Source organism: Trichosurus vulpecula, chromosome 9, assembly GCF_011100635.1.
Source record: "Trichosurus vulpecula isolate mTriVul1 chromosome 9, mTriVul1.pri, whole genome shotgun sequence".
In the NCBI taxonomy this organism is placed as follows: domain Eukaryota; kingdom Metazoa; phylum Chordata; class Mammalia; order Diprotodontia; family Phalangeridae; genus Trichosurus; species Trichosurus vulpecula.
In genome coordinates, this window is record NC_050581.1 from 116,335,290 (window position 1) to 116,361,198 (window position 25,909).

General features: G+C 42.3%; 1 protein-coding gene across 1 annotated transcript in view; it reads left to right on the plus strand.

The window, feature by feature from the left end:
• Positions 1–25,909, plus strand: part of CCDC13 (coiled-coil domain containing 13) — a 103,846-nt gene that overhangs the window by 36,651 nt on the left and 41,286 nt on the right. The window contains 5 exon segments of the mRNA XM_036739621.1: positions 6,965–7,141; positions 9,366–9,572; positions 16,770–16,915; positions 17,820–17,907; positions 20,575–20,693. Of these exon segments, the coding sequence (XP_036595516.1) occupies positions 6,965–7,141; positions 9,366–9,572; positions 16,770–16,915; positions 17,820–17,907; positions 20,575–20,693 (737 nt within the window).

The window sequence follows — 25,909 nt, forward strand, 5'->3', positions numbered from 1 at the left end:
CTCTGATAATGGTTTTAATTTAGAATAGTATTGTAGAATTCAAGAGCTCGGAGCTGGAAAGGACCTCAGAGACTATCTAACCCAACCCCTTTGTTTTATAGTTGAAAAAACTGAGAGATTAAGAGATTTATCCAAGGTCATGCAGCTAGTCATCATTACAGAGGGGATGGGAACCTTGAGCGTTGAGAGTCAGGGTTCTTTCCACCATACCATACTACCTTCATCAAAGACCTTTCATCTACTAGGACTCTATACTTCTTCAAACATTTTGTATTCTACATGGTCTAAAGATTATGAATTTCAGTATGACAGTGTCTATTCAAAACCTCCTTCTGGCACGTGGGCTAAGATGGTTGTATCCACATGGAGCTCTGGGTGGGTCCTTACAGCAGCCATCTGGACATCTCATGGCTCACCTGGTCTTGGCTGACAGGTGTAAGGGGCCAGGTGGCCATGACACTGAAGGGATGAGTTCAAGTGGTCGTCTGCATATGCTGAAGAATGGCTTCTTCCAAACTACCTGAGCATAGGCAAATGAGAAAGCAGCATAGTCTGGCCAGATGGATGACTTGCTTTCCCCCATGTTATTGAAAGATTATCAAAATGTTCCAGGAATTGACAGGGTCAGTAGTGTTGGCCAATTAGAAAGAGAAGGTGAAGATAAAGAGAGAGCCATTGCTAAACAAGGTAATAACAAACCTAGAAAAGACACCAATACCTTCCAGGTTCCAGTTACATTGACAGGCCAGATCTCCTGCTATAAGAATCACCATCAGAATAAGGCTCACAGTTGAAACCTCCTTATGAACATTGGGGCAGCTAGCTAGGTGGCACAGTGGATAAGAGCACCAGGCCTGGAGTCAGGAAGACCTGAGTTCAAATGTGTCCTCAGACACTTACTAGCTGTGTGACCCTGGGCAAGTCATTTAACCCTGTTTGCCTCAGTTTCCTCATCTGTAAAATGAGCCAGAGAAGGAAATGGCAAACCACTCCAGTATCTTTACCGAGAAAACCTCAATTGGGGTCGTAAAGAGTTGGACACAACTGCAACGACTGAACAACAACAGTATGACCACTGACCAAAGACAGTTATGCGAGAACTTCAACTTTGATATGTTTGAGAAAAGATATCAGACGTGGTTGGAGATCGAGTACATGATTCCCCCTTGTTACTTCTGGCCTGCACACTGCCATCGGGGTGACTAAAAAGACCTTTTGCATTAAGGTTTTCACAGAAGCTGAAGAAAACTAAAGCGAAAAGAAGAGATGCCGCAGAATGAAAGAACAAAGAAGTCTGGAAGCCAGGAAGCTTCAGGTTGATGTCCCAGGCTGCTAGATAAAGTCAACCATCAATTAATGTGGCATTTAAAAAAATTATGTTAGTCCCCCTACCACCCAAAAAAACCCAAACCGACCTACGTTTTTCTCGAATTTTTTTTTTTATGGATCAATGTTATATCTAAGTAATTGTGGTTGTTTGATCTGTAATAATGTTTCAGTTCCAGTACAGTTTATTTGTGGAATTCTTAATATTTTGAGATCTGAATTTACAGTATATGAACTCATAATCTGTTATTTTGTTAAAAAAATAATGACCTTCTGGTGTATAATTCTAGCCAACTGAGAGCATTCTTCCAGGTATCTGGTAGATTCCATATTTTTTCAGCCTGCTGTGAAATATTTCTCTAAGATTGTCCTTTAATTCTGTACATTTACATTCCTGAATCAGTTATTCTCTCTTTTGTTTCTATGATGAGACCTGCCACTATGGAATAAAGTTTTTCTATTCTTCCAGTTATTTTGGCTGTTTATGTCATAAGTTCTGCTTTCACAATTGTTAATTTCTCTTTTAAGCCATTCAGAAACATCCTGCTGTGTTTCCATGCTTTCTTGAGAATACATAGAGTTCTCCACTTCGTTGAGTGTTGTTTCATTTTCCTTTGTCTTGCAAAATTTATTCATAGATGTCTGGAGTCGTTTAGCTGATCTGGAGGCCATATTCCCTTTTGTTATTAATATCTTCCCTGTTAGTTTATCTACTTATGCTCAAGGTCTTTAATTGAGTTTTCTTCCTCCTGAGAGCTCTGGTGATTTTAAGGCCTTTTTTCTTCTTATATTTCCCTATTGTTCACTTTCCGACTCCTTCCTTATGGATGGTGATGGACCTCAAAGCTGTCTTGCCTTTCCCCATGCTGGACAATTCATGTTTCAGTGTCCTCAGTCTCAAACAGAACTGGCCTCAGCTGGATATTCAGTTCTTTCCCTCAGGATTGGTGTAGTGACACAGCCACTCACATAAATCTTGCTCCAGGTTCTTCTGTTCCTCACTTCTCTGAGTTTTGTTGTATCACAGAGCAAGCTTCTGCCTTTTGGTTTTCTCTGGCATAGGGAGGAGGGGTGGAGTAGAGTTGAGTTCAGCTACAAGCCCAAAGGTCAGCTTTCATAGCCCCGACAGAGTGTGGCAGGTGGTGAGGGAACAGGTGCAGAGTAAAGGACTTAGGGGTTAGAGATTTCTCAGCTCTAAGTTCTTCAAATTTTTGCCCCTTTAGAGCTCTTGGTGGCCATGGAGTCAGCTGAAATTGTTTTTTATCTGTTGTTCACAGTTCCTATTTTGGTGATGTTTGAGAGATCATGAGGATTGAAGAAAATTCCTAGTCTGCCATCTTGTTGGTCGTGTGACCTGGGAGTCACCTGCTGTGATGTGTTCCATGGTTTTCACCATTTCATTGTATGATCTGCATCAGTTAAGAAGTTTGAGCTCCCTAATGATAACCTTTCTATAATTTCTGGTGGCAATGATCTGATCCTGGATTGCTGTCAGAAACCTCTCCATTTCTATAAACAAATTTGTATGACTCGGCCATGTAGTCTATATTGCTTTGCTCACATGTGTTCATGTGGACTTCACCCAGGAGGCAGACAGGCAGACAACAAGGATTTAAGTGCTTACTATATGCCTAGCACTGTGCAGAGCACTAAGGATACAAATACAAGCAAAAAGAAAGACTGTCCTTATCCCCATGGAGCTTATATTCTAATGGGGGAAAACAGAATACAAAAAGAAGCTAAAGGGGGGAGGGGGTGGAGAAGGCAGGGTATGGTGTAGGAAGTCCAGAAAGAAGCAGAGCCAGGAGGGGAATGAAGGGTGACAGGCCTGGGCCCCTCCCCAAAATGGGAGGCCTAGGGGGAACTCACCAAAAGAAGAAAAGGGGGCTGGCATGTCAGAGAGCTATCTCAGGGTGAGAAGGCCACAAGGATGAAGGGATATTATAGGGTGTGGATGCCTCAGACCCTGAGGGAGGTTCTAGGGTGAGAGAGCAGCTGTGGCATGGTGGCAAAATCCAGAAAGTCAGGAGGGGAGTGAATGAACTCTTCATGGAGATTCTGGAGGTTCACTAAATATTAATAATTATATCTATGATTTTGTGAGGAATAAAAGTCAGGCTCTTTAGTTTGTGCTTTCCAGATTCTATTTATTTTTCTGAGAATCAGGATATTCCCCCTCATCCCGTTGTGCCTCTTCTCTTCAGTCTTTCAATGGACATTGGCTGTGACTCAGTAGTCACATCTGCCAGGTAAACCTTCTCAGTAGGGCCTGATGAACTGAACTCATCAAGGGGACCCAGGTGCTATTTTACTATCTCTTTGAAATTGTTTTGGTTGTCAACTCTTTGTCAACCATTTTTGTTTTGTCCTTTCCTGTCAGGGAAAGAACATCTAGTGAGAGCCAAACAGGTTCTACCTCCTCTCTTTCAATGCTATCTTCACCATCCCATCTACTCCATGAAGCGGTCCTGTTACTTCTTTGGTCCTCCTCTCTTCCCCAGTAAAGCTCAAAAATGAAACAAAAACCCCACAGATCCAACCCTTTGTGTTACACTTAGCTCTTCTTGCCTTACTCAGCTCATTCTGAATTTTAGCATTCCTGATGCTGTTATAAACCATGCCACCCTTTTGTGTCCATCCTGTATTACCTTCTCTTGTTTTTTTATCTTCTGTAGATATCTTTGAAAAATCTAAGTTGATGATGAGTCGGCATATACATATAGAAGCAGCTTTAGAAAACTTCCTTTTCTTCCCCATCGTACCTGGGTTTTGTTTTGAGTCTTCAGAATTTCATTCTAGAATTTCACTTCTCTGGAGCTGAGTTCTCATGTAGAATTTGAATCTGTTGAATCCTACCTACTCTTTCTCTGAACTCGTTTAAAAATTGCTTCCCCAAATCTTGTGTGTATATATATATATATATATATATATATATAAGAAATATTCCTGGCTTTCCTACCCATTATCCCAAACTCAAAGATGTTTTTGTTCCAGTACCAGATCGTTCTTAAATTGGTGAAAACCAGATCTAAAACAGAAGTTCTCCTCAATTGTTTCTCTGTATCTTGAATAATAAAATTATTATTGTAATAAAATTATCATTAAGGCAATCAAGAAATTGTTAATTACTCTCTGAATAAGAAAGTACATAAGTCACATTTTAAGTACAATCTGCATTATTGCTGTTTTTCCCCATCACTTTCTCAAGCACACAATCAACAGAATAAATCAAACCCTGATTTATAGCATTTCCTAATTTCCAAAGCATAAATATACACACTGAAAATTTAATAATTACCTTTCAAGAATCAGTGGGATCTGGGTCCAGTGCACCCTCGTTAATGTTACACTCCCCAACATCCTTTTAACTCTCTTTATTTCCTTTTGAATAAGGTATATCCTTCTAGAGCCATATTCTGGTCATGGGTCTCATTACACTAAGACTCAGTGATAGTCTTAACCTACAAGGTTAATTTTTTCTTCTTGAATTAGGAGCACTAGGGTCACTTGTTACCCATATGTTCTAAATTTGTGACTAGACCTCTGAGGCTATGGGTTTTATTGCTGTTTTATTTCTGGTATATAGTTAGTGTTTAATAAATACTTGTTGCCTTTAGTCAGTAGCATTGTGGTTTTTTTGTTTTGTTTTGTTTTTGTTTTTGGGAGGGGGGAAGGCAAGACAATTGGATATAAGTGACTTGCCCAAGGTCACACAGAGTCAGGAGTATTGTTGAAAACACCACTTGCTACCCCCAAGGTCTTCAGCTTGTTGCACAAGACTCCATAGCTTTCTCGAGTCCCCTTGGTCATATCATTCATGCCTGAGCAGTTCACCACCAGTGGTGAGTTGGCATCCAATCTGCCAAGTCTTAGTAGAGTCTCTGTCACTCTAGTCTATATCCTTAGGCAAGAAAGCATGCCTTTGTCAGAATGCAAACTCTTGGAGAGCAAAGATTGTTTCACTTTTGTGAGTATGTAACACAGTCCTTGGCACTTGAGAAATGCTTATTTTATTGATCTGTTCAACAAATACTCAAATATCTCTTAGCAAGGAGTTCCCAACCAGCTTTTCTTCCTCTGACCCTTAGTGGATTGTCTCTCACCCAAATGCCCCTGTGTATCCACATAATCATCCCTCAAAGGAGAAGTAGTTTGCTTCTTTCTCAGAGCACTCAGCTCTCTCTTCTTCTGGAATAGTCTGCTATGTGTTATTTAATCTTAAATGTCCGGTGGTTTTCTTACCTTTCTACTCTGTGGGACATCCTTCTGTCTTTCTGTCATCGCCTCTTCATATCCCTTTTCTTCTTCGTTTAAACACTGGGACTCCTTTCCCATTTTTTAAAGTAAGACTGTTTTTCCTGATAACCTGGAGAGCAGAGAGGCTTTCTTTCAACCCCCTCTGTCTTTTGTTCTAGGAGAGAGATGGCTATGCTCTCTGAGCGCTGAGGGCAGTCACTTGGCTGTGGCAGAAACGCCAATGTCTCACCCTCCTTGAGGGCCACTCCAAACTTCTTCCAGCTTTCCCTGAATTTCCTGCTGGAAGTGAGCTTCTCAGTTTTGTTGTTCTTGTTGGCAGTTCCACTTTTCCCTCCTAATCTCCTCCTCCAAGCCCTCTGAAGGCTAAGGAGTTGGGATCTTGATTCTCTGACTCTGACTCAAGCCCTGGAGAGTCTTCAGGCTGGGAAGGCTTCAAACGTTGGCCCATGACTCTTCCGTGTTGGCCAACTGATGAATAGCCTAACTGAGAATGATAGCCCCCCACCCTCTGTAATGCGTTAAGGTTTAAAAATCACTTTATTCACTACTCTGTGAGGCAGTTGGTACAAATATCATCTATATTTTACAAATGAGAAAAATGAGTCTCAGAGAAAGGAAATTTCTTGCCTGCAGTACCAGAGCTGGTATCTGAGGCAGAATTTTAACTGGTCTCCCCATTCCAAGTTCCTGGGATCCAAGCCTATCCCTCCCCTCCCTCTTTCTATGGCTTGCTGTTGAGTGCAAAGGAGCTCATCACCAGATATGTGGTGGGCCACCAAGGAGTGAATTTTTTCAGTCCCATCAACTCATGAAGAACCATCAACTAATGGATAGGAAGGGTTGAGATCTGCATTGGTGGAGGGGGCCCCCATACCAGTGAAATTACATGTCCTTTGGCCACTGAAATAAGAAATAAATTGTTGTTCTATTTTGCATTTCCGTAATTAATTTCATCAAAAAATCTTTTAGTACTTTTCAGACTTTAATCCTTAAACTCTAAATTTAGATATACGCACAATACTCTCACTCTCCAGATAGCAAATTGCCAGTGAAGGAAAATGAGTTTGAAGTGATTTGCTTAAAAGTCCTATAGGAATCTTAGCATTCCCTTTCACCTCATAATGGAGAGGACTGAAATAACCTATAAGAAGAGATGGATAAGTAGCAACATTCCTCTGGGGCTCAGTTTTCTTAGATGCAAAATGAAAGGGGTTGGACTACATGGTTTGAAAAATCCTTTTTCAGCTCTACATCCTATGACTATAAGCTCCTGGAGGACAGGGTCCATGTCAGAACTCTCTTTGTATTCCCAGGGCTTAATAAATGTTTGTTGAATTACCGATTGGATTATTTTATGTAATTGTGTCTTATTTCATTTCAGAGACTCACAAGTGAGCGAGATACCCTCCAAAAAGATCACGAAGAACTAAAGCGAAAGTGTGATGGCATAAAATCCCGGAACAAAGTGTTGTCCAATGAGATCAAAACGCTTAAGAGCCAAATTGCAACCCTGCTTGAGAAGGGCAAACATGATGATGAGCTCATAGATGCCTTAATGGTATGACCTTCAGCAGCTCTGTGACTGCCTTGCAGACCCATAGTCTCCCCAAGGGCAAACAGGCCCTGATCCTGGGAGGGAGGGCTCTCTGCTGCTCCCATTCATCCAGAGGTGGCTAGGGGGCCAAAGGAAACATTTGTAAGGGATTTTGTCTGGGAGATTACTGCTTCAGGCAGGGTTTGGACCAGATGCCTCTTTGAATCCCTTCCAGTTTAGAGCTTTGAAGATATGTGGTGATGTAGGGGAATAGTTGCAATCTCAGAATCTTCCTGTTTCCTAAGAAATAAATATTTTGGAGCAAGAAAGATCAGTGGGGGCTGGCTAGAATAATTGGGACTCACATCATGGAATGGATAAGCTTTGAGTGGGCCTGAGAAGTTGGATAGAGTTTGAATAAATAGAAGGGAAAGGACAAGATATATTAAGCAGGGGAAACAGCTTAAGTGAAGGCTCAGATGAAGGGGGGAAATGCATAAGACTCTTATGATGGGAAAGAGAAAAGTAATGAAAGCTACCTGAAGGAACTTCAGGAAGATTTAACCTTCGACCTTGTGCCTGGGTGAAGTGAAGTTAGCATAAATTGTGAAAGGGATTGTCATGATGGAACTTCACTGTTGGTATTCAGATATGTCCTCCTCTCATCCAGGAATATCCCCCAGGTAGTACATGGGTCAACTTGGCTAAGTATGAGATTCCCCCACTCCTTTGAGGGTGTTGAAAACTCCAGTACTAGAGCTTTATTCCTTTGGGTCTAAAAGACCTTTGTCTTAAAAGCCATCTAAAAATGCCTTTTGGAGAACCAGCTTTTAGCCATTGTCAGTGGATGCCTTAGTGGGCATCTAGCCAATGAAGGGCAAGGTGACTGCTTTTTGGGGATGGGGTAGTAACTGAGAGTGGAATAGACTGTCTCTTCCAAGTTTTTCATGATTCAGAAGGTAGGGAGAGATTTCTCAAGTTGGCAGTAGGGGTCATGTGTGCTTATTTCTAGGCAGTTACAGCCCCAAGTCCTGGTTCTCCAAAGAATACCAAACTTCCTTCTGGAGAAGAAGGGGGCTTAGTGGAGAGGGAACAAAGGAAGTTGAAGACAACTGAAGAAAAAATTGGGTCCAAGATTAATGTCCTGCCTGTGTTTTCCCTGTGCAATAAAGAGCTTCTCCATGAGTGTAACTCAAGGGAGGTCTCTGGAGGTGTGCTCCAGAACTCTATTTTTATCCAAGTTCTGTTTAGCATTTTTATCAATGACTTAAATGGAGGCATAGATGACATGCTTATCAAAATTACAGATTACACATAGGTAGGAGGTTTAGCTAATACGCTGGATGATAGAATTAGAATCTACGAAGACTGGGCTGGAATGATGGACTGAGATTAGGAAGATGAAGATACAGATAATGTCAGGTACCCAAAATTTGGGGGTGGGGTTCAAAAACTTCATCTACAGAAATACAGGATAGGGAGATGTGCCTTGACACATCTGGTATCTTATGTGTGTCATATGACACATCTGGTTCATATGAAGAAAGGCCTAGGAGGTTTTAGTGGCCTGCAAGCTCAATACAAGTCAACAGTATAACATGGCAGCCCCAAAGCTCCTGCAATCTTAGGTTGCATGAGTAGAAGCCCTGCATCCAGAGTGAGAAAGGGGGTAATCACATTGTCCTTTGCCCTGCTCAGGCCACATCTGACATATTATTGTATGGGTACAACATTTTAGGAAAGACAATTACAATCTGGAGTGTGTCTAGAGGAAGGCAGCTATGATGATGAGAAGCCTAGAAACGATGTCTTTCAAATATTATTTAAAAGAAGCCTGGAAAAGATGAGATTTGGGGTTAGAGGTTGAAGGGGTTATGGCTCTTTTCTGGCATTTCCAGGCCTAGTGTGTGGGGAGGGATCTAGATTTATTCTGCTTGGCCCCAGAGGATGGGACTAGCAGTAACATGGGGAAGATCCAGAAAAGCCTATTTTGGCTCCATGAGAGGAGAAGTTTCCCAACAATGAGAACTGTCCAAGAGTGGAAGGGGTTTCCTTGAAAGGTCGTGTGTTTCCCATTCCTGTGAGTCTTCAGGCAGATGGTAAACGAATGCTTGTCAGGGATGTATTCCTGCTTCAGGTCCTCATTGGCTGAGATGTACCCCAAGGTTCCCTTCTTGCTCTGAGAGTCTGTGATTCTGGAGCACCCAGAATGATGATCTCCTATGACTTTTTTTAAAAATTTCCTCAGAGCCAGCTAAAGCAGCTGCAAGATATCTTAAGTAAACTCAGCCACCAGGATGAAAGGGCCAAGGAGGCTCAGCAGAACTTGGGCCAACAGCTGACCATGGAGGCTCAAAAAAACAGCTGTATCATAGCCCAGCTTCGGAGGATGGTGGCTGAACGAGAGGCCAAGGTCCAGGAGCTGGAAGAAGAAATTGGTCGCCTCACTCTTCAGGTATGAGTATAATGCAAGCCATGTCCTTAAGAGCTTTTTGCACGTGATAATTCACCATGGTGGTTTATTGTTATTTATTATTATAGCTACATAGTGGAAGTGCATGGAACAAGGAGATTTGAGGGTTAAGTCTATCTTTGTCATCATTGTACTGTGTGCCTCCATGGGCTAAACTACCTTTCTTAGAGCTTCCCTAGATCGCTTTGTCTGGAGCCTCCATCTCAAATTTTCTCAGAATGTAGTTGGTTAGGAGCTCCAAGGAGCATTGGAGGTCATCAAATATACCCTCATTTTACAGATGAGAACACTGAGGTCCACAGAGGTGGACTGTCCTGGCCAAAGTCACACAGGGTTAAGTAAGGTTTTGAACCCAGGTCCCTTAACCCCAGATGTGGCACTCCCTTACTATACCATGTCATCTCTTGACAAACCATGAATAAAGGACAATAGAAGGTCATCTGAGAGACTTCCTGGCCGAGGCTCCATATGTATTAACAAAAACATCACCCCAGTCTTGAGTATGAGCTGGAGATGTTTTCTTTGGGGGCGCTTCTCGTAGAGCAGTTTAGATTCTTCTCCCCTCAGTTTTCCTTTGTCGGGATTTCACCTTTGCTTCATTGCGTTGTTGCTTCATAGTAACTTGTGTACATGCTACAGTAGCCACATTCAATTAGTTTTATTATTATACCATTTTTATTTCTAGCACTTAGCACAGGGCTTTGCACATAGTAAGTGCTTAATAAATGTTTTTCCTTTCATTTGTTCATTCATTCTAAGCTCTTTGAGATCAGGGACTGTGCCATTTTTCACTGTTGTATGTTTAGCCCTGATTGTAAGGCCACGGACATAGTGGGAAGCTTAATCATAGTCTATTGAATTGAATGATAAAAGTGGCATAGATAATGCATGGTTCCTAAATACCTGCTACAGAGGTGGGATGAGGAGCTGGTAAATCTGACTGTCTATCTACATAATAAGATTTTTTTCCAGGCCATGTGGCTATTCAGGAAGCCAGGCCTTTGTGGATGTGCCACAATACTAGATGGGGGCCTCGCTGTCCTTGGTGATGTTGTGAGAGAAAAGGGTGGCTAGGGGCTGGTATGGGGTTCTGTGGCTTGTGATTTTTCATGTTTTGCCTTTGCCCCCATTGAACTTCTTTCTTCACTCTCCCTGCTTCCATCCTATGGCAGAAGAGCTTTAGGCACACACCAGTCAATAAGGAATTAATTTTTAAAATATTGACTGAATAGATATAATATGTTGATTACTGGCTCAGACAATATAGCAGATAGAGAGAAGTGAAAGGAAAGTTCTTTGCCTTCAAAGAGCATACAGTTCTTTCAAAAAATAAGTTTTTATAGAAGACTTCTGTGTTTTACTTCAACATAGTTTTCCCTAGCACCTCCTCCCCCTCCCCCTCCCAGAGAGCCATCCCATATGACAAATATTTTTTTAAGACCAAAAGGGAAAGAAAAAGAAGTCAAAATCAGCACACCTGATCAACACACCTGACAGATTCTGAAAATTCACAAAGACTTGGGTTAGCGTCTTCACCTCTCTCTTCATTCAAGTCCTGCTTGGACTTTATAATTTTGTTATGTTCACTTTTGGTTTTTTTGGTGTGTTCTTTCCATTTCCATTGCCGTAGTATTGCATATATTGTTTTATTGCCTCTGCTTAGAGTGTACATTTTTTAAGTGTATGATCTAATTGCGGAGATAAGATAAATCTTTTCAAAAGATCCAGGGTTTCATCAGTGTGGATACATCCTCCTTCCCAGCCTTCCATGGATGTCTTCTGAGATTTAGCCTTGCATAACCAACTACCTGTGGAGCATCTCCACCTGAGTATGCCATAGGCCTCTCAAACTCAACACGTCCAAAACAGAATTAATTCATTCTCTTCCCTCCAAACTCACCCCCTACACAGCCTTCCTTGTTTCTGTTGAGGGTCCCGCAATTCTTCTAGTAACTCAGGTATACAATCTCAGAGACATCCACAGTACCTGACTCTCCCTCCTCCTCCACAGATGAGCAATTGACAGGTATTGTTGCTCCAGTCTCCATAATCCTTTCAGGTCTGTCCCCTTCTTTTCACTCGTGGACCCCTATCCCACCAGTCCATCGGACCCTCATCTGGTTTCACCTGGACCAGTATCATAGCTTTCTTATCGATCTGCTTCTAGCCACTCCGGCCCAGTCCTTCCGGACACAGTGGTCAGGGAATACTCTTCCAAAAGCTAAAGCACAGGTCTCATTCTGTGGCTCCCTACTGCCTCTGAGTTGAGGTACAAACCCCTCAATTTGGCATTTAAAGCCCTAAACAATTTGGATCCAGCTTCCTTTTTCAGACTAATTTCACACCACTCTGCATTCCAACCAGATGTGCCAACTTGCATTCATCTCTCATCATCTTTGCAGAGGGTGTTCCTCCTCACCTCCAGTTAAGGGCCACCATCCCAGGTAGCTCTTCCTAATCCTCATGGTTGACAGGGTTGACAATGTGTGAGCTGGCTCTCTCTCTCTCCCCCCGACTCCCACTCCTCTGATTAGAGCATTTATCTTCCAGTAGAATGTGAGCTGTTTGAAAATTTGTGTCCCCCACACCTAGCAGTCTAGGGCCTTACATCTTGTGGCTGCTTAAAAAATACTTGTAGGACTAAATTGAATTGATTAGGAATCTTTCAGAAGGTCTAGTGTCAGGGGTGGGGAGCCTGTGGCCTTGAGACCACATGTGGCCTTCTAGGTCCTTGGGTATGGCCGTTTGACTGAATCCAAGTTTTACAGCACAAATTCTTTTATTAAAGGGATTTGTTCTGTGAAGTTTGGATTCGAAGGGGATTTGTTCTGTGAAGTTTGGATTCAGTCAAAGGACTGCACTTGAGGACCTAGAGGGCCATATGTGGCTTCAAGGCTGCAGGTTCCCCACCCCTGGTCTAGTTCAACTCCCTCAGTTCATAGAATGAAGAAGCTGAGAGCCAGAAAACTTCAGGCTACCCCAGTAATGATTAGCAGCCAGGTCCTCGGATACTACCTCCAGTATTCTCTTGGTGGGAATGCACTGTCCCTCTGGTGCTCTTGGTTTGCACTATCCCCTAATGGCCAACGTTTGGTGATGAGCCCCTGGGTTAGTCAGGCTGGTCTTCAGCTGAGGAGAGTTCATTGTTAGGCCTCTCTTTGAAAACTTTCCCTCTTGGGAGGGCCTGCCAGATCAGGCTGTCCTTGAGGGGTGGGGGTCATTTGGGTCATGCCCCAACAAAGACCCAAAGTCATAAATACCTAAACAATAACTGACAACAGGCCACCTTTCCTAGGTCTTTTTGGTTCATACTGCATTTTGCTTCCAACCGCCCTTGGAAATAGGTAGTACCAGTATTAGATCCATTTTAGAGATGAAGTAGCTTTGCCTCTTAGAGGTGAAGAGGCTTGCTGACCATGAGCTCATTACACAGATAGGAAATGTCAGAGCTGGAATGAAGAGTTTCTAAGAACTAACTTCATCAAATCCTACAGTCGTGTTCACCACTAGTTCATGTTTGCTGAATGTCCAAGTCCAAGTCACTGGTGGCGACTTTCTGACAGAGCTCCTGGGTTGTGTCAGGTAATGCCAGGGGTGTACTGGTAGGTATTTAACTACCAGCTCTCTGTGGGGGAAAAAGTACAGATGACACTTTAAATTTTAATCTGTATTATTAACATTTTCTCCATTGCTATATTAAATCTGTAAATTGACAAAACAATCAATAAAGTTCTGGCTTGTAGCATTTACCAATTTCTGAGTTATAAATATTCACACCAAAATTTTAACAATTGGCCCTCTAGAGCCAGTAAGAGCTAGCTCCAGTGTACTCCTGGATAGTGCCTATGGATTCCAGTGACTTTTCCCCTCAGCAAAGTTAGGTGGCAGCCAATGGGAGAAAACAGTTGAGTAGGAGAGCCAGGAGCTAGTGTGTCCAGCTTAACCTCCGCCATTTTATCTTCGCTTATCCCCTGTGAGCCCTTAAAGTCAAAGCTGCTGGTGCTGGTGGTGGGGCCAGACTGGGAGAAGGAAGAAAGCTGCCAATTCTAGGACAGGGTAAGTCATTATGGAGTTCTTCATTGGGATGGGTGCTCCAGGAAGCTGAGCAAGGCAGTAAGGTGTGCTGTACTTGGAGTCAGAAGGTTCAGGTTCTGACTCACTTATTAACTTATCATTAATCTACCTAGAGCAAATCATGTCTCCTTCCTGGGTTTGTTTTCTTATCAATACCTATATTATCTGGTCCACGCTGTTGTTGTAAAGGAAGCACTTTGTAAGTTGCAGAGTTTTGTAGACATGCTCAGAGAGCTCCGTGATCACGTGGGTTTGGAACTTTTCTCCAATGATGCAGACCCTAGCTCATCCATACCGGATCATCTGCCTCTATTCTTAGATCGCCACAGGGAAGGCCATCCAAGCTGCTGGAGGCCCTCCTCACCTTCTCCTGACATTTCAAGGGTATCAGTGGAACCCCTGGCTGTCATCTTCCCCCCAACGTTGACCCTTATCTCACTATATTCTCCTTGTATGCTCTTTGATAATGTCCCTCCTTCCCATTCTTCTTTGGAGTCCCCCGTTGGTTACATGGTATCTACCATCCACCTCTTCCTTGTACTCTGTGTGATACTCAGTTTCTATTTTTCAGAGGCATTTGCGTTCTATGATTTGCCGCTGTATTGTAACACCAGGCAAATGTTAGTATCAAGATGGGCAATTGCTTTCATGGGGAAGCATCAGTGAAGGAGCTCTGCAATCTCCCAAATTCAATCCAGCCTACTCCCTCCCTCCTTTTCACCTCTGGGCCCAACACCTTGTCTGCCTGTATTGTCTCAGATATTCAGCCCAATGGGCATGCTCTATGGAATGTCCATCCCAATGCATGTCGACACCCAGGCAATACACATTCTTCCTTTCGTTTCATCTCACTTCCTGGCCCCCATCATGCTTGTGCCTTCCATCCACCCTCTCTTGATCTTGTGTGTACGTGGTTGTCTACGTGTTGTTCTCAGTGAGCTCAGTGAGGACGTCTTTTGCCTTTTTTGTATTTCCAAGTGCTTAGCACATAGTAGGTGCTTAATAAATGTTTGTTGTTGACTAGGGACAGTTTACAAAGTATTTTCTTCACAACCATACTAAGGTAGGTAGTCACCCCAATTTTAAGACAAAGAAACTGAAGTTCAGGAGATCAAATCACTTGCCCAAGGCCATATAACAAGTGTCACCAGGGTTCTAAACCAGGTCACCTAATTTCCAAGTTCAATGGTCTTTGTATTTTTTTGTTTTTGTTGTTGTTGAGCTATATTTATGATTTCAAGGGCATAGAGAACTCCTAATGAGGAAGCGAGGGCAGCTAGGTGGTGCAGTGGATAGAGTGCCAGGCCTGGTGTCAGGAAGACCTGAGTTCAAATCCAGCCTCAGACACTTACTAGCTGTGTGACCCTAGGCAAGTCACTTCATCCTGTTTGCTTCAGTTTCCTCATCTGTAAAATGAGCTAGAGAAGGAAATGGCAAACTCCTTCAACATCTTTGCCAAGAAAACCCCCAAAGGGGTTATAAAGAGTCCTAAAAAAGCAAGAGGAAGTGCCCTTCAGCAAAGCAGACTGACTCCTGCTGCCTGGGAAGGCTTTCAAGGAGAAGCGAATTGCCCAGTCACACAGCCAGGATGTGTCAGAAGCAGGAGGACTCGAACCCAGTTTTTACTGATTCTGAAGCCTGCTCTCTGTCCATTAGGCCACACTATGTTAGGAAGATTAGACAATTTTAATGTGGAAAAGGAAAATCAGGCTTCTCAGCGCAGGCAGGTTTTGTTGCTGCCCTTCTTCTATTGATGCTGATTGTGATCTTTAGCATTTGTCTTCCTGGCCTCAGTTCTCTTGGGCCCTGATCAAGAAGAGAAGGGAAGAATTCTAGAGAAGCTTGGTCTGGGGGACCGTGGCTGACTGGCTCCAAGCTGCCACCACCAACCCCTGCTGCGGAGGCCTCTCTTGGGCCATCCTGGAAGGCTGATCGCTTGGGCACATCAGCGTACTTATTTAATTTGTAACAGACGCATCAAACTTAGGAGATGGGGAGGCCGGGGGCCAGGGCTAGGGGACAGAACATAAAATCAATATACAACGCTCATCTCTAAAAAGGATCATCATTTCCAGAGCAGAAAAGGCTAAACTAAAGAGCTAGGCACAGTGCCTGCAAGTTTATAAACCCCAGCTGAATCAGTCTGATATGGTAATTTTCTGAGGGTCTAAGGATTGAAAGTGAATGTCTCAAAGTAGAAACTGCACATCTGTTTTGGGAGCTTTCTGTGTCTAACACTGTTAGGCCATCTGATTTACTGGCTTGAAGGGAGGCATTATTAGATATCATTATTATGCAAGAGGCATTTTCATGAAGCCAAATTCACTTTTCTCTCCCGCTGAAAGGAATCTTCTTTATTTCTTTATGACTTTTTGATGCGTATGTTAAATTTAACAAAATAATAACAGAAATGTCCTATTTGCTTCCATGACCCTTTCTGACTTCTTTTATTTCTGTGCATTTTCTTTTTGTATTTTGTCAGCTACTTAATATAAGTATAATCCAGTCGAGTGTATATTGTTTGTTCTCATTTCTTTGCTCTGCATAACTTCTTAAGCCATCCCGTATTTCTTTGTATTCTTCATATTTGTCATTATAGTACAATAATGGTCCGTTACTTTTGGGGGTGGTGGGAAGACAGCTCAATTTTAGGGGTGGTGATGTCAGCTTGTACTGTTGCCTGCCTGACTTTTGGGCAAGCCCACCGAGACTCACAAAGCCTCAGTTTCCTACTCCAGGAAAAAAAAAAAGATGTTGTACTAGATAATTTTTAAAACCTTTTCCATCTCTAAATAACGTGATTCTAAATACCACAATTCATTCAGCCACCCTTCTCCAAGTATTTTCCATATGGGTTGGGTTTTTTTTTTTTGCCATTACGGATAAAGTCACAGATCAACATTTTTATAAGAGAGATCTTTATTTTCCCACTCCTTTTAATTATGTCCTTGTAGAGGGATCACAGGAGCATTCTTTGAGGCATCTGAAAGAAGGTTCATAAAGAATACTCCAATTCATTTCTGTGCTTTTGAATGCTCTGGTTCCAAAGCTTTGTCAAACCATGCTTGTGTTCTTTTTTTTTTTTTTTTTTTTTTTTTACTGCAGCATCTCCAGAACAAAGATCTAAGTGAGGACTCCAATTTAATGGATGGCAGCTCACTGTCTTCCAAGTTTATTGAGGAGCCAAACTTTAACCTACTCAAACCGCCTGCATCAGCTGGAGATCACATTGGGAGGGTTGGAGCTTCTCGGTAAGAGGCATGCAATTGAGATATTTGCAATGAATATCAATTATTCAGAAGGATATTGTTTCCTGCCAGCTATCCAAAACCACAAATGCCATTTTAAGATGACTGCGGCATTTCTTATACAATATATGGCTACTTCTTATTACATTATCTCTGCATTTGTAGGAAGGACCCATTTAAACACAGACATTATTACATTAGGAATGTGTCTATTACAGTTCACTTTAATAATAGCTGCATGGTTGACTTTTAAGTGCCTCTGCTTCTAAGAATTTGAAACAGGGAATCCATTGAATTATTATCCGTGCTATTGTTATGCCTCGCTCATTTCTTCATAAGGTGGCTGCCTATGATATGATGGTGCCTTTGGGTTCTCAAAGGTTATGGTAGCAGGGCACAGCTTTGTCAGGTCCTACCTAGCCAGAAAGAATTTGGATATGGTGCCAGCAGTGGACTGTAAGTCTTTTCTCTGAAGATTAGCCTATAAAAGTGCAGAGAGACTCATTATTTAGAGGGTTGGCCAGAAGGTGTTGGGTTTTTTTTTTTTTCGTAGCCAGCAGTCTTGAAGTGTTGGTGCAGTGGACACCACTCTACTGGGAAATGATGGATCCTTGAAGTACGGAAGTGATATTGTTTCCATTATGGCTGCATCTAGCTTTGAGTAATCAGGAGTTCTGAAACCACCTCAAATGAGTGTAAAACCCTGATTACCTGCTGCTAATGATCTTGGGGTGATGCTCTGGATGTGGGTACAGAAATACTGAGAGAGTTCCAGCAATAGCCAAGAAGTTGGTTCATACCCCATGGAAGCAGACTTGTCACTGCGGCTTCCTTGGATTTCTGCTCAGCCAGTTTCTGGCTGAGCGTGTGTTCAGTCCTGCTGAGAGACCCTTCTTGTTTCATGCAGGATGGTGAGCAGCCTGGGGCACACTCTGGTGGAATCTTCAATCACTCAGCCCTCCCTCCCCAGCCCTAACGTGTCACCCCGAAGGTAGGTCCTCATGATGACTATGATTCTTTCCACTAACCTTGTGCTTTGCAGCTTCTCAAGTGTATTCCCATCCATCATCTCAAAAGCCCCATCGAGACAGACAATGCAGGGATTGTGAACCTCCATTTTGAAGATGAGGAAACTGAGGCCCAGGAAGGCTAAAGTGGCAGAAAAGGGATTTGAACTAAGGTCCTCCCGTCCACTTTAGCAGTTGACATTTCAATAGGTGCTTTAAGATTTACTTAATAAACCTTGCAACAGTGCTGTGGAGTAGGTGATGTTAGTGTTTCTATCCTCATTTTAAAGATGAGTAAAATGGAGACCGAGGAAGCTGAAATAGCTTAACTAAGATCACAGAGCGAATAAATGTCGGAGCTGGTATTTGGACCAAGGTCTCCTGACTTCTAGTCCAGGGCTCTTTTCTCTATCCCATTCTGCCAAAAGGGGAGGATTTCTCTGTATCCACTTCAAGGGCTGAATTATTATTCCCTGCCAAACAAAGCCCCGTTGCGCATCCTACATTGTTCACTCACCTGGGACTTTCATGTCATATTAACGAATGTTTTCAAACCACTGAGCCACCTTGTCTGTTTGGCCTCATATTTTGTGATAACATTTAATTTTAGCTTTAAACCACCCCCTTGGCTGATTCTACTGGTTTTTACCCATAAATGTTTATGCTTCTCTAAGTGTTCTCCAGCAGAAGTATTGCAAGCAATGTCATAAGCAGTCTTTTCCATTTGTCATATTTGTTGTCAAATACATACTTCACACTTTTGCTTTCTTAATTGGTGTGGTAATTTAGCAGAGCCCATAGAGAATTACAGAATGATAGGATTTAGAGAAGGTCTAGTCCAGCCCCCTCTTTAACAGATGAGAGGGTGTGTGCCAGTAGCATGGAAGATGTCCTGGGTAAAGTCAAAATATAAATGGGATGACCTATTTATGATGAGGTTCTCCAAATGCTATTATTCACAGGTGAGATTGTACTAATTGCTTTTGAGATCTAGAGTGCTACGAGTCACCTCAGGGAAATTCATAGCTATGAGAAAGAGGTCATTTAGCCATCAACAATAGAAAACAAAATGGATAAAACCATATTGACCAAACTTCAGGGTGGGGCCCATCAGGTTAATCCATGATGTCTTACTAGGAGAGACCCTGAAGATAGACAGTGAGGTGAGCCCATAGTGGAATGGTAGGAGATTAGACTGGATTGTATTAGGAAAACTGCAAGGCCTTTCAGTGATCCCAAATCACAAACCACAGTCCATCTCTCTAACACCAGTCTTCTCTTGGTGATATTGTATGTCTGAATCATGAAAGACTGTGATCTCAGGAAGGATAAAAATTGAAGAAATGCTAAATGACCATGAAGAGTTATGAAAAAGGGTGCAAGTAGGCTGCAACATGTTACCAGTGATGACCCATACATAAAAGGCTTCAGCAAGAACGTGTTAAGACCAGAAAAAGGGTTCAGTCATAGTGTCAATGACAGGCAACAGATAGACAGCCCAAGTCTTACATTTCTGTCTCTGAAATATTAAAGGAACCAGGGGAAAACTTCTAACATTTTGGTTAAAGCTATGAAGGATTTACATAAAAATATAGACAGGGATTGTACAGGATAGGAAGGCATGGAAGAATGGGATTTCCGTGAGGTGAGGAAGTACCCACTCGGATGAAATAGTGGACCCATTCAAGCACCAAAATATGGGCCTTGGTGCCCTTTTTCCTGATTGGCTTCATGCCTGGGCTCAGCTGGAGCTGGAGCTCCAAGGCTTGAGGATAGTTCAAGTCTGGCTCAGAGAGATCCTCACAAAGACATCTTCTTTATGTAGTCTGGTGAGGTCTACCACAGGATGTGGTAAATTTTAGTTCTGGCTCTGACACTGGTTTGCTATGTGACCTTAGACAAATTACCCTGGCCCTCAGGTGCCTCATCTGTCAAATAGCATCACAAGTCGAAGAGCTAAATGGGACTTTTCAGGTCATCTTGTCTAATCCCCTCGTTTTCAAGATGAGTAGGTAACATGGCACAGAACAAGAATGCTGTGCTAAGACTCAGGTCATCTGGGTTCTAGCCCTGGTTCTTCTTCTATGTTGTGTTATGACTTTAGGCAAGTAATGGCCCTTTTCCAGATCTCAGTCTCATACTAAAAAACAATGAAGGTGTTGAACAACGCTTCCTTTCGGCTCCAATGCAATCTAATGATTGATGTGAGGAAAAGCCAAAGCCAAACTGAGTCCTATGAAGGAGAAATGCCTTGCACAAGATGGTAAAGGTAATAAATAAGCAAAACCAGCATGTTTGACAAATGAAGAAAGATTAACTAGAAGCACCTGAGAGGCAGGTTTTGTTGCCTTAGAGCCATTTGCCTTGGGATCGAGTAAGTCAATCATCACTGAGGTCTTCGGACAGAGACCATTGGTCACCAATCTGCGGAGAGCACAAATTGACTAGTTGGCCTCAGATGTCCCTCTGGAATCTGTGACTCCAATCTAGTGCCTGCACACTGAAGAGGCTGGAGTCACTCATTTCCATCTCTGTCTGTGGTTCTGAGGTTTTGTTAGGGTGACCTTAAAACAGCTCAGTCTCTCCTTAAGTGACTGCAAGCATTTCCCAGCCCCAAGATTCTGTGATCTTCATGCTTTTTGTAGGCCTTTGGAGATGGACTCTACAGAGCTGAAAAGGAGTCAGGGGCAGATAATGGAGTTCAAAACCCTTTTACAGTCTGCTGAGGTGGAAAGGGACCGGCTCTCAGAGTTTGTTGCTGTCTTGCAGAAAAGGTAAGGTTTTGTGAAGAGTTTTTCCTGGTCTTGGCCATGATGATCCAACTGTCACCAGCCCCAGTGGCTTCTAGAACAGGAGCATTCCTCTTTGTCTTTAGTCTGTTCAGCTCATTGCCCTGGTGCCTTCCATAGCTTTTTGGCTCAGCTAGAATAACATAACATACTATAACTCACTATATATAATATGTGTATATATATATATAGTTATATATACAATATAATTCACTGGAACATCTCTGTCCTTTTTCCTTGGGGTTATTTTATAGTTGAGATATGGTTGTAACATTCATTCATCTAACATTTATTAAGCAGCCATTGTGTGCAGAGAACTGTGGTAAGTGCTAGGGGAGGCGCAAAATGGGTTAAAAGTAGCCTAACTTGGCAGATCATCTGCTCTACTTAGAGTCAAGAAGATGTGGTTCACTTCCCAGCTCTGAAACTCACTTGCTGCATAGACATGGGCAAGTCATTTATCCTTTATGGCACTGAAGGTGGAGAAAGAAGCACCCCCTGTATCTATGACAGAAGCCAAGTAGAAGGCCAAGAAGGCAGTGTTGAAGGTTATACAAAGCCACTGAAAGATGATCACAACATTCTGTACCTTCTTGTAATCCAAGGCCATTAGGCTTTGAAGACAGACCAGATACCCTTGGGAAAGAATCCCTAGCAGAAACAAGCTTGAGTATCACTCCGCCGTCATTGGCTTTTCCTCGACCACTGAGTTTGCTATGAAGAAGATTAAAGACAAGACCACTCTGGTATTGTAGATGTGTGAAAGCCAACACAGCCAAACATCAGATCAATCAGGCAGTAAAGAAATTGTATGACATTAACATGGCTAAGGCCACACACTGATCTGGCCTGATGGAGAGAAGAAGGCCTGTGTCCAACTTGCCCTAGACTATGGCGCTTTGAATGTTGCCAACAAAAATGCAATTCTCTAAACTACATACAACTAGCCTGCTCCACCTACAATAAAATTCTTTCTAGAAAAAAAAGAAAATAGATGTTTTCCCTGCCTGGAACACATTCTCCCTTCTTATTTCTAACCATTGAAATCCTTCTGTTTGCTTCAAGATCTATCTCAGGGGTCACCTCCTCCATAAAGACTTCCCTCATATTTCCCCCTAAAAGTGGCCTGCTCCTCCTCTCTGAACTTTCTTAGAGCATTTTGACTGGCTCTTGAAATTCAACAAACATTTATTAAGTGCCTCCATTTTTTAAGGTCCTACCAGGGGTGGGGAACCTGCGATCTGGAGGCCACATGTGGCCCTCTAGGTCCTCAAGTGTGGCTCTTTGATTGAATCTAAACTGTACAGAACAAATCCTCTCAATAAAAGGATTTGTTCTGTTAAAACTTGGACTCTGTCAAAAGGCCACACCCAAGGACCTAGAAGGTCACATGTGGCCTCAAGGCAACAGGTTACTCACCCCACCCAGGACTCATGCCCTTATTGATGGACATCTTATATCCCTTTTAGTGTATTATATTTCTTGATGACAGCTATTGTGGACCCTATGTATCTATAGGTGCTTAAATTAAATGTTTGTTGAATTAAACCCTGTGTTAGGAATTGGCGGGGGTGGAAGGAGGCAGAGAGATTGGAGAAGATCTAGTCCCTATCTATAAAGAGCATATAATCTAGTTGGAGAGAAAAGATACACACAAATAAAACAATTAGAGAATAAGACAGCATATAATAAAATGCTAAATAGTACTATGGGAGCAATTAAGGAACAACAAAATAAAAAAAAACAAAATAAAAGTGATCATTGGTTAGTGCAGACACAAGTGCACCAGGAGTTGGAGAAGGAAGGGAGAGATTAGTGTGGGCTTGAGTCACCAAGGAAGGTGACAGGGACAAAAATTCTATTTTGTGTGATTGTTGCAGTTAGCAGGTGGAAGGATGCCTATCATTGTAGTGACCTTGTGCAAACCTCAAAAGACTCTTCACCTCCCTCTTTCCTATGCCTGTGTTTATTGTATACTGTCCCTGTGCCTGAGACATCCTCTTTCTTCTCTTCAACTATTAGGTTTTTACCTAGCCTTTAAAACCTAACTTAAAGACCATCTCATTCAGAAGCTTTCCTTGTTTCCCTTTGTTATAAGGACTGTCCCTTTCATACCTAACTTTATTTGCATTTCTTAAAAAGGAAATGAGGCTAAGTTACATCTTTTGTTCTTATATCACTGTCATTTCTAGATATACTTTACCACCAATACCCTTGAACTAAACGCTCCCTAGAAACAAAGCAAAATAGTTAAGCAAAAACAACTAATGCATTGATTATGTCTCACAATGTTAAAGAAACCACTGTTGGACCCAAAGGATTGAGGTACTAGACCACTTATTCTGGACCTAGGCATGTAGTCTGATCAAATTTGGCCTCTAATGAAAGGGGAGGTAGGTCTGTTTTTTCACACTCTGGCTTATTAAATCCCCACCCCAGGGTTCCAGCAATAGTTATTTGAAGGTTACATCTATGACTCGTACCCAGATCTCTTCAAATAGGGAGTAAAAAGGCACTAATGTACAATATAAATCAGGTATGGAACAGGTATTTTAATTTCTATATACAAAAGTAATACTAAATATGAAAGACTCATAGTACTCATGAACAGAATGACTTCAAATACAACTCAGTAACTAATAGCTATTGTTAAAATCCGCTAGGAGTCTGATATTCAAATATCATTAGAACATAAAGCCTTTGGCAAGACCAATTAGGTATTTTACATTTCACCTCAGCTCTGCACTGTCTCTCAAAGTGTCCCTATACTCTCACGAGCCAGACCAGGATCTTGGTCTCGTCCTCTTCTCAGTGGTCATCTCCTCCAACGAAGTAACTTCCATTGCTTCCTGCCAGCTTTATTCAATTAGCCTCTCAAATTCACAAGGTTGCAAGCAAGTTTGGCTGTGCCCATTTTAAGATTCATACTTGGTCATCTGCTCAGGAGAGGAAACATAGAGCAGAAAAATCAGCCAGGACCCATAGGCAAGGTCACCTTGCGGAGTCCCCTTACTCTAGCTGCCACAATATTCTAGTTGTCAGGATGCTGGAGGCTCTGTGTGTGTGTGTGTGTGTGTGTGTGTGTGTGTGTGTGTGTGTAGAGTCAGCTCCCCTCAGTAGAAGTCTCTGATGCTACCTGGAGGTATCAGTTAATCAAAAGCTATCTCCTCTTTTAACTGACAAACACCCTGCTAGTCCTTACCACTGTCAAAAGGTTTTTCTGCATCCTCCCAAAGTGACAACTCCTTTCAGGGATAGGCCACTACATGACTGAAAATATCTGGGAAGTTTGTCAATGAATATGCCCTTTCACGCAACCCAAGGGCATGCACACAGTAGGCATGATATCCATCACTGTCTATGGAATTCAATTGCTTCTCCAGGTTTTGCATCTTTGTCCTCACCTAGTAAGGTGAAGCTGTCAGGCGGGTGGTGATAACAAAGATTGGGGTTTATCATACGACAAAAACCATAGACTGAGAGCATTTAAATTAAATCAGAATAGAGAAAGGAGCCTGTTTAGCATAATCAGAATTATGGAGGGCATAATGAGAACTCTGGCTATTCCCTCTCTTCCACTGTCCCGTAATAAAAGAGTCAGAGGGCTGCTCAGTGAAATTAAAGGGCAGTGAATTTAGAACTAATGAAATGAAGTGGTCCTTGATGCAACAGAAAGTCGACCTGTGGAGATTCACTGCCAGCATGAGGTTATGAAGTTAAATGCTGTGCCGGGACTTAAGAAAGGAGTATATAATTTTATGACCATTAATAGCATTTTTAGCCATTCCAGCTACAGCAGTGATAAGGGTAATCATAGCTAATGCTTCAGGGAAGGCCTGTGATCTCCTGCCAGGATACAAAAGGAACCTTCTCTGAAAGTAGGTTCAGGCAATTGGCTTTAGTGCACTAGAAGCTATTTTCTCTAGCAAATTGGCTGTTGGTAGTCACTGGTGGGCATAGGATATTTGACTTAACATATTCTCTGGTAGCCCTTGGGTTTCTGCCTCAGCCTTTGTGACTAATTGTGTGAAAGTAGCATGAAGTTATAGAAAAGTGAATAAAGGTGGCTCCTTACTATATATTGTCCAAGAGCCGGCCTCCTCCCCTCCCCCCAACTCCCAAGGTACCTGCTCTTGTTCTTCACTCCATTCCCCTCCCCCCAACTCCCAAGGCACCTGCTCTTGTTCTTCACTCCATTCCCCTCCACAACCTCATACCTTTGAAATTTCCTCAGTTTAATGATTCTAGTCCCATCCACATTCCTATTCTTTGGACCAGAGGCATAAAAAGGGAGCACACATCTCCACTGCAGCCATCACACGACAAGCCCCTTTCTAGGCCTGTTTCCTCCTCCTTCAGATGAGGGGCTTGGATGAGATGAGCTCTTCTTCTGTGTTTGTTATTCTTTGTTTGTATATCACCTCAATTTCCTAATACATCCCTAATACCGCTCCCAGGGAGAAATCCCTTAAAACAAAGAACAAGATGATAAAACAGTTAGCAAAACTAATGTTGACACAGTCCAATATCACATACATTGTTCCACACGTGTAATCCCTCGTAACTCTGGAAAGAAAGAAAAGAGGAACATTATCCTATGTCTCCTTTGGGCCAATTTTGGTCACTTTAATTTCACAGAATTTATTTTCCTTTTTTTTCTATTTATTTTTTATTTAATAGTTTTCCCATTGATTTCCACAAGATTTTGAGTTACAAATTTTCTCCCTATTTCTACCCTCCCCCCCCATTCCAAGATGGCATATATTCTGATTGCCTCATTCCCCAGTCAGCCCTCCCCTCTTTCACCCCACTCCCTCCCCCATCCCCCTTTCCCTTACTTTCTTGTAGGGCAGGGTAGATTTCTATGCCCCATTCCCTATACATCTTGTTCCCAAGCTGCATGCAAAAAACAACTTTTTAAAAAAAAATTTTTAAGCATCTGTTTTTAAAACTTTTGAATTCCAAATTCTCTCCCCTCTTTCCTTCCCACCCACCCTCCCTAGGAAGGCAAGCAATTCAACATAGATCACACATGAATCATTATGTAAAACACTTTCACAGTGCTCATGCTGTGAAAGGCTAACTGTATTTCCTTCCATCCTATCCTGTCCCCCTTTTTTTTTTTAAATGCAATTTATTTATTTAACATATTTGGTTTTCAGCATTGATTTTCACAACAGTTTGAATTACAAATTTTCTCC